Source organism: Gymnoscopelus microlampas (assembly GCF_963454915.1).
Source record: "Gymnoscopelus microlampas genome assembly, chromosome: 17".
In the NCBI taxonomy this organism is placed as follows: Eukaryota; Metazoa; Chordata; class Actinopteri; order Myctophiformes; family Myctophidae; genus Gymnoscopelus; species Gymnoscopelus microlampas.
Window position 1 is genome coordinate 12,940,767 of NC_139954.1, and position 9,610 is coordinate 12,950,376.

A 9,610-nucleotide genomic window follows, 5' to 3' on the forward strand; every position below is an offset into this window, starting at 1 on the left:
AAAAGTAAAACAAAATTGTACTTAAGTACAGTACTTGAGTAAATGTACTTAGTTACTTAAATTTACACCACTGGTAAAAGATAGAAATGAACAAAAAGAGGCTGGCAAAGAAAGGAGGACTGCATGAGGAATGTTGAAGTTGATCCGCAGATCGGGGGTGGGGTGGGGTGCCCGCTTGAAACGGGGAGGAGAGAAAAGGGGGGGGAGCTGTGTTTGGGAAGACTCTTTGTCCTCACCCCGCATTTAGAGCAGACAGACGAAGAGCCTCTCATCAAAACTGGATGGCTTGACGAACAGAGGGGTGCTCTTTTTTTTTGTTTTCAAGACGATCGGAGGGAAGTAAACGAAACTATATTAAGAGATTAAGGGGGACTTTTTGGAGCAGAGAGGAACCACACATTCTACTTGAAGGTAAATGATCAGACCAGCTACCAAACAAAGCCCAGCCAGCAAGCATCACACAGGATCGCATTAACGGGATATCTCTGCTTGCTAAATAGATCAGCGGTAGCTCCGTTTCTAACTTCCATCTGCAGTGTTCGAGGCTACAATTCTGTTCCACAGTGTTGGAAGTCGTGGTGGTTGTCGGGGCCGAAACCTGTGCAAAACGCTGGTTTAAATGTAGCCCCGATCGGAACCTCTCCCTCCGCTTTCGCTCTGCGATGCAGGTCCCGCTGCGTAGGGTCCCCGGCAGAGTGCGACACTGGCCGAATGGTAGCCAATATCGTTGCCTTTTCCGCACATCGTATCCAAAAAGTAAAGGTATTCTTCCCTGCTCTCAGATGTTTTACATTTTAGCGGTCAAGACATTTTTACCGACGGGTTGAAACAAGCGTTTAAATCGCTTATTTAGTCAGCCTGTGGCCAGTCAACCCCCGTCCGCATGGGCAGTATTGCTCCGGTTAACGTTGCAAAAAGAAATATGGCACAGGCTGACCAAAAAATGCTATTTAAACGCTTCTTTTAACCCGTCGGTAAACATTTCTTGACCGCTAAGATTTAAAACATCTGAGAGCATGGGGGAATACCTTTACTTTTTGGATACGATTTGCGGAAAAAGGTAAGAATCAACCGTATTGGCCGGTGTCGCACTCTGCCGTCAGCCTACGAAGCGGGACCTGAACTAGGAGCTATCGTGGCGAGTGAGGTTCCCAACGGGGCTAGTTTAAATGCTAACTTTAATGCAAGGCGCGCCGCGCGGAGCCAGTAAGCATGCGTGTCCACGCGTGGTTCAATCAACGATATCTTATTAAAAAGCAATCATTAGGCCAATTAAATCTTATTAATTGATGCTTATATTTACATATAATTTGTAAACGGTTTGTAGGCTAGCTATGTCACCCCATGGCGATGGAGGAGAGACTAAACGCATGCATGGGGGTTAATCTGTTTCTCCGGGGGAAATCAGACCCCAAGTCTGTTGATAAACTATGATCACAGTCTTCGAGTCTATATACGCTGTTAATGTTGAACTGTTGGTACATTGCTCACACTTTAATCAGCTCTTCTGGGTGCATCGGGGCTGTTGTTCAGCACGTTATGGCCAATTAAGCGGAACGGATGATTTCCTTTCTTTAATGGGGCTTTTCCATCGCATGGTACCGTGGTGCTCTCCTCAGCCTTTTGGGTTCCCTTTGGGCAAAAGTAGTGGATCATAGCCTAGCTACTTTTTTTTTGTATCATGAGCTGATTATTGTCTTTAAAAACCTGCTTTAGAAACCAGGTTTGTTTTTCTTCTAGCCTACCTACCTTTCTCTCTTCAGCCCATTTTCTTTGTCCACTCTTTTAATCCCTTTATTTATCTCAAGTGATATTAGAAACGTCTTGTTTGAGTGGGCCTATTTTTTATTTTTATCATCGCTATGAATCTGAGATATGAATATCCCTCCACTTTTTCCCCTCTTTTACATAACTACATCCCAAATACATTTACAAGTAGGACTAATATTGTGTTCGTGCTCATTTCCCCCCAAGTCTGGGGCCTCCCTCCCTGCATGCCTGATGGCCTGAATGGGATGGATCAGTGGTAGACTAACTAGTCTCCCAGATGTGAGGGCCACAAAGCCTCTCTGTTCTGTAGGGGGGGTTAAGAGTGTTGTGACTGGCTGCCAGCCCTTTCCCTAGTCCAGCTTTACTTATTTCTGGGGTTGTATTTGAAGTGCCTCTGATAAAAGAGAGGCCCGAGCCCATTGAAGATAGGACATCAAAACACCCAAACAAGTCATATCAGTTTCTTGTATGTTTAGGTCTCATTCCAAATTACCGTCTTGTTTTGTTTTTTAGAGAACACTGTGCAATATGTCCACCAATCATCACAGTGATGATGTTTGAAGTGCAATGTGTCAGTATTTCATTAAATTGCCTCAATTGGATACATCTGTTTTCACCATTTGAGCCAACTTTAAGTAGCAGGCTAATATTCACTGCCAGGTACAATCACTGTCTAGTATGGAAGCAAGTGGTAAACTATTCTACATACAAATGTTGCTGATTTTGATGCCTCAGACAGGTTATGGGGGGCTCTGAAACCACAGTGTCACACACGCACGCGTGCGATAAGATGCTTGTCTGTGGACTACTTTTCTCATGGCACTTCTGTGTTAGCCTATCAGTGGGTCTTTGCTTGAGGCAATGCCTGACTGTTGGGCTGCATTAATGTCTGAGTGGGCTGTTGGATTATATTCCTCCCCCACATTTCCTGCAGCATGATATTTATTTAACATTTACATTTGAGGCATTTGGCCCATTTATGATTTACTGGGCATTCTGTCGACCATAGTTTGGGTGAAATTACCAGCATGGTGTTAAATTATATATTTTTTAATAACAAAAAATCTTGAGTTGAGTAGTTGGTTGGTGAACATGCTCCCAGAGGCAGTATGTGCAACTCGGAACCACAGGCTCTCTTTGGAGAACAACTGAAGCATATCTCATCCTATGAACCTGTGAGAACTGTTGCTGCTGTTAAGCTCTGTGGCCTCCAGGTGTTCAGCAGCGAAGCAGCATCACTGCAGAGGCAGAAAGCCTCGTTTTTTGCCCCACAAAAAAGACACACAGGTGGTTCCTGTGTCAGCTAGCCAGGGAATGTCAAATTACAATCATGTCTGTTGTTTAGGGGGGGAAATGAATGCAGCCTATAGATGCAGGCCACTATAACAGCGGCCCTCAACGTGGGGTTTAGGGACCATAAGGAGTCCTTGAGGGGGATCCCCAGTTAATGATTGATGGTTACCAACCAAATGGACCATTACAGGTCTGTAACTTGAGTTGTAATGGACCTCTAAGGGTCCCATAATCTTTTAGAAATGGGGGGTAATATAAAACTAGGGGGGGTCCTTGAAATTCAAAAGGATGAGAACCACTGCAGCATACTATTGCTTACATACTATCACATAATATTTACAACAGAATGTAAAGTGCAGATAGCACTTGAGGACAATATATCGTATAGGTTTTAGGTTAAATGGGTATAGCTTACATTGTTGTTTTGTACTTTGATTCACTACGATGATGGTGTTGTTGGCATGAAGTCTTAACCGGTGGCCATCCACAGACTTAAAATCAATAAGCCATTATACAAATCTGATAGAGTAGCCACTTAACCAATCAAGAAAGTGATATTCCTCCGCAAGTCTGCCTTAATAAGTAAGCCATTCATTAGGCAGCACTTAGTGCCTAGAACTTAATTGCTGCAGTATTATTTGAAGGGCTTTTCATTTTAACCTTTGCTAAGGACATGTATGTCAGTGTACTGGTTTCACATACAATTACACATACGCAATTCACATGCGCCGTCAGTGCCTTTAGTTCAATACATCCCTTACTATATCTGTTAAGGAAGGGACAGGGGTGCTTTACTCTCACCTTTTCCCTTACTGTTTTGAACTTGTATTTAGTTAATTATTCGCTTGCGTTCCAAGTTTCCATCAACTTGACTTATTGAGAATGTGGACTTCTGTGAGGACAAAGTGAGGGCTATGAACAGCAATCTGAAAAACCTGTTTCTATTCCAAGCTACTAATTGTTGTTTTATTGTAGGGCTGCAACTACTATTCTATACATTTTGATCAATCGAATCAAGGTGGATCATTTTGAATAGGTTTTTTAAATCAACTAAAGTTACTAAACGGATTGGTCTGATTAATCACTGGACACATTCCATAATTTGTAAGATGTGATGCAATTTCCCCGTTGTCCCACACAATCTGTTTGGCACAAGTCTGTGGAAGCATAGTTCTACAATTACTACTTTGATATTAGCAAGAGTAGACGTTAAACACAGATGGTGTGAAACCGCAATGGCCACCCTAAAATGCCTGTAAAACTTTCCCATTTGTCAAGTCCTCCATACGCCCTATGACTTGGATTATTACAATGACTCATTTTATTGCACATCCCAGCAATAGAACATCACTTGTGTATTATGTGGTTGTGGTTAACACACAAGCAGGAATCCAGGAATCCTTCCTACGTAGGTCTGGAGGACAAAAATATAGAACATTTAGAGTATGGAAAAGTTGTCTTGACTACATGTACTTAAATATAAATTCACTGTTGTCAAGAATTAGAAACATACTTAAGGATACATGAGCTGTCATTTAGCATATTGGGTGATTAGTCTGGGTATTTAATGATACCTGACTGGGATTTGTGTGTTCTGGTTTGCAATATAGTAGGCTACTTCTCACAATTCTTTGCCTGGTTCTAGAGAACATTCCCTGATGATAATAAAAGACTCCAGGCAGTTAAATATTTTCTTGAGGGATAAGCCAAAATGCTTTTGTGAGAACACGCCATGATTTTACAGCTGTTCGATGACATTCCTCACATGGTTGTATGCTCTATCTTTGGCAGCTATTCAAATCCCGCCAGTGGACCTCCGCGCCCCCAGTCATGCCACCTAGCTATCTAATCTGGCAGATGTTGAACAGCTTTACAGAATCCTGTGCAGGACCATGTCTCCACCTAGTGGATATAATTTGCAATTTCAATGAGCTCAGAGTAAAAAATAATTATAGTATTATTATAGTGGACTTGCATGCTCTACTGAGAGATATTTAGTTTCTGGTCTTATAATTAAATCCTGTGTTTACTAACCTGTTTAGATTTTTGTCAAAGCACCTTTTGGGGCATTCTTATTAGTTTATTGACAGTGATGGTGGATTTATTCTGCTTGTGAATTCACACAAAACTATTCATTTTTACAATACCCGTCGCATAATTCGGATTACACCGTCGCACCAAATATGAAAGATATGATATCTTGGTCATATTGGAAAAATAGGTAACCGTTGCACAATAAACCATTTCGGAGCAGCATACTTATTTATTTATTATTACCTTATTTATTTTCATATGTTCATGTTCAGTCCCGCACCAGCGACCAAGGTGGATGTGCATAACAACTCTTTTTAAATTATCGTGGCCACATTGCCCAGGCTTATCCTGACTGCTCATCACAACTTCTACTATGTGTTCTGCATCATCAAGCTTCAACATGTACCACTAGTTTCTTAAAGTTGTCTCTCTTTTTATCCAAGCAGATCTGAGAGGCCTCATCCTGTCAACCCACAGCCACAATGAGTTGGAGCTTCTTAACGCGTCTGCTGGACGAGATCTCCAACCACTCCACCTTCGTGGGAAAAGTCTGGCTCACTCTCCTCATCGTCTTCCGCATCGTGCTGACAGCGGTCGGTGGGGAATCCATCTACTACGATGAACAGAGTAAATTTGTCTGCAATACGAACCAGCCCGGTTGTGAAAACGTGTGCTACGATGCCTTTGCACCCCTCTCGCACATCCGCTTCTGGGTGTTCCAGGTGATCATGATAACCACGCCCACCGTCATGTACCTGGGCTTCGCCATGCACAAGATCGCCCGCATGGAGGACGACGAGTACCGGCCGCGGAAGAGGATGCCCATGGTGAGCCGCGGCACCAACCGCGACTACGAGGAGGCGGAGGACAACGGCGAAGAGGATCCCATGATCCTGGAGGAGATCGAGCCAGAGAAGAAGGAGGCACCGGAGAAGCCGTGCAAGAAGCACGACGGGCGGCGGCGAATCAAGCGCGACGGCCTCATGAAGGTGTACGTGTTCTCGCTGCTGTCGCGCGCCACGTTTGAGGCCCTCTTCCTGTTTGGCCAGTACATCCTGTACGGGCTGGAGGTGGCACCGTCGTACGTGTGCACGCGATCACCGTGCCCGCACACGGTGGACTGCTTTGTATCGCGCCCCACGGAGAAAACGATCTTTCTGCTCATCATGTACGGCGTCAGCGCCCTCTGTCTGCTGTTCACGGCGCTTGAAATACTGCACCTGGGTTACAGCGGCATCCGTGACTGCTTCTGCAAACCGCGCCCTCGTCCCCCGACCCCGCGTCACACAGCCCTGGCCAGTCAGAGGCCGTCGGTCTGCCGGCAGCCCTCCGCACCTCCGGGTTACCACACGGCCTTAAAGAAGGACCCGTCGGGGAAAATTGCCTTCCAGGACAACCTCGCGGATTCTGGCCGCGAGTCGTTCGGGGACGAGCCCTCGTCACGAGAGCTGGAGAGGCGGAGGCACATGAAGCTGGCCCTGCAGCACCTGGACCTGGCCTACCAGAACGAGGACGGCAGCCCGTCTCGTAGCAGCAGCCCCGAGTCCAACGGCACCGCCGTGGAGCAGAACCGACTGAACTTCGCCCAGGAAAAGCAGAGCGGGACATGTGAGAAAGGTAAAGAGATGCAGCTCGACTTCAGACGGAATATTCATTTCTTTACATTTAGTGTCGGCAAACCATTTAACGAGATTAATCAATTTATTCAAATTAAGGATTTTGTGAGTAGAGCAGACACTTTTATAGAATCCTGGCTCCAGCTTTAAAGAGTTTGTCAGTATATTTTACTTACACATAGGCAGACATTACAAGTTGAGAGATTAGATTATTACATTTTAGTTTTTTAAAATTTATTACTAGAGGTTCGGGCCGCTAAGTGGCCCTCATATCTTCGGCATGCCATATATGGAGATCACTGTTGTAATCAGTATATGCCCATGTATAGGCATGCCCCCTTTTGTGCCCATATATGGAGCTGAGTGATTTGTTTGCACCTGATGCCATGACGACACATTGAGGTTAGACAACGTATCTGTCAGTCCATGTCCCTTTTATGCCCATATATGGAGATCTCTGTATCTGTCAGTCCATGTCCCTTTTATGCCCATATATGGAGATCTCTGTATCTGTCAGTCCATGTGTCTTTATGCTCATATATGGAGATCCATGATGTCATCAGTATATGCCTATATATGGGTATAACCCCTTTTATGCCCGTATATGGGGCTGATTGATTTGTTGAGGTTAGACAACACACTCCATATTTGGGAACTCCTTATATGGTTATGAGTCATGGTGACATGAGCGTGATGTCAGAGATCCGCTCCGCTGCATTGTGAACTCCTTATATGGTTATGGTCATGGTGACATAAGCGTGACATAAGAGGTCCGTCCGCTGAGTCATGGTGACATGAGCGTGATGTCAGAGGTCCGTCCGCCCACCGGTGGGCCGGCCTTCCCTTAAGCCAATTTTAATATAGGATTACATCATACATTCAAACCTTCATTAAAAAAACCCCAGAATTTTTGAATGTCCAATCACATTTGATACGGCCCTGCTAACATTTTACTAGAAAGGTTGACGTTCATGTCACCAGTGTTTGTAATTGATGATCTTATGTTTTGATAAGCATGTTTTATTAGTTTGGTCATAGATACAAATAGTGTCCACAATTATGTTAAAAAGCTACATTTTATTTTGTTCTTGACCTTGTTGAGCCCCACTTGAACATGGGAAAAAAACACGGCTTTGATCCCAGTACATTTTGATTAATTTGTGTTGTCACTCGTCTTGTCTCCCCAGGTCTCAGAGCATAGGTCCTCATCAACACAGCCATGGACGCTATGGGTGAAACGTCACATCAGGATTCATCAGTGAGCAGACAAAAGGGAATCTGACACAGATGTATGGATGTGTGTCTGTATGCTCGCGGATTCACTTGAGGACGACAAATCCAGTCAAAGCTTTTCAGTATTAAGGCCAGCAATTGGTTGAGGATGAGTCGAACTTTGACCTCTTGAAAATCCAAAGTGCTCACAAACTGTTGTAGTACAACAAGACCTATCACTTATGCTCCTCTCTCAGGGCAGCTATGCTGTTTCCCCCATTCCTAATCTTTTTTTTAAGCATAGGATTATTAGCGGTTTGATTTATCTGAGTTTCTGTGGTCCTCATTTTGAAGTCCAGAGAAGGTTCGTCTCAACTTTGCCGTGGTCCTCATTTTGAAGTCCAGAGAAGGTTCATCTCAACTTTGCCTTAGACCTAAACTGTTTACATTTTCAGCCATTCCATTGTGGTAAGGGCAGGCTATGTGTAGTGCAGGGGCAAAACATCAAACTGTAAGAGTTGAGTTAGTGCTTGTATATGAACTGGTTGTCTAAAGGACAGGGTGCCACTCATAGGAACAAAAGGGTACTGGAGTCATTGAAATATGGACAGGTGTGTCCCGTGACATTTTCAAGCAGTTTGGATAATGCTATTTAACTTGTGATTACTTGCTGTATGCAAGTTGTACATTTGAGGCATAACTCCCCTTTTATCTTTTGTTAATTTTTAGTTAGCACCGCACCAGTCAATGTTCTCCAAGTATAGTAACTGGAAGTCATGTGGTGCCTTTGTCCAAAGGAACAAAAACCTGGGTAATGCTTGAATAAGTGTATATTGTGACCGTGTATTGTTTAAAACATTTGATACTGTTCTTTTGTCCATTTTTGTATGTTCTATGACTTCTTTTATTTTGTATCATTCATGCCAGCCAGCATTACTGTTCAGTGTGAAAAGAATGAAGTTCACTGCTGTCTTAGTTCCCTGATGCTTATTTTTATTGTTGCATAGTGTAGGGTTCATGATCATTTGAAGACGAGATTAGAACACTTTAATCACAGTGCAACCATTAACCACTTAAACCCTATATGCTTCATTGACCAGGGTCCCCCAGGGGTCTATATTTGTTCTGTTTTCCCGTCCATACAAAATCTCTTGGGCAAAAATAGCCAATTTACATAACACATGCTATGAGCCTGCTATTTTTGACAAATGTTCACTCACAATGGGGACGCTAGGGTTCATGTGGTTAAGCCAATACAATTTTGTAAAAGAAAATGGCATTAAATGCTCACCGTCTTAAATACATTTTCATCACAGAACCATCAAACATTCCCTTATCACGAAGAGCTCTTGCTTCCAATGAAAAGTTTGCAATAATAATGCCATGTTCAGGTTTCATGTCTTTGATTTGTGGATGTTAACCTGTGCGTTGTCCTGCTCTGACCCTCAATGAAGGTTGCAATCATGCTATTTGATTATAAGACCATGCATTTGCCTTGAATGCTTTAGTGTCATAATTTGTACTCCGAATCATACCCACAATGCTATGAGTGCATTGCAGGTACCTACTCTCAAGTGTCATCTCAAGTCGTTTTTTAAAAAAAGAATGCATTTTGTACTTTTTTATACTTTTTGTATCTATAGTATTTTTGTGGGTAGTTTTTAAATAAACCATTTTTCACTGAC

General features: G+C 43.4%; 1 protein-coding gene across 2 annotated transcripts; it reads left to right on the forward strand.

Annotated features, from left to right (window-relative positions):
* The first annotated feature begins 249 nt into the window (after window positions 1–249).
* On the forward strand, window positions 250–9,610 carry gjc4b (gap junction protein gamma 4b). Of its 2 annotated transcripts, none has more exons than XM_084085134.1 (3): window positions 250–411; window positions 5,541–6,714; window positions 7,901–9,610. In XM_084085134.1, the coding sequence occupies exons 2-3, from the start codon at window positions 5,580–5,582 to the stop codon at window positions 7,912–7,914; spliced, it is 1,149 nt and encodes a 382-aa protein (XP_083941260.1). In that variant the 5' UTR covers window positions 250–411; window positions 5,541–5,579; the 3' UTR covers window positions 7,915–9,610. The 2 variants fall into 2 exon arrangements, with proteins under 2 accessions (XP_083941260.1, XP_083941259.1); XM_084085133.1 differs by having other exon boundaries at window positions 5,544–6,714.

What these genes read in the sequence shown, in the direction of transcription:
- gjc4b (XM_084085134.1), top strand. Translation starts at nt 5,580, where the DNA reads ATGAGTTGGAGCTTCTTAACGCGTCTGCTGGACGAGATCTCCAACCAC.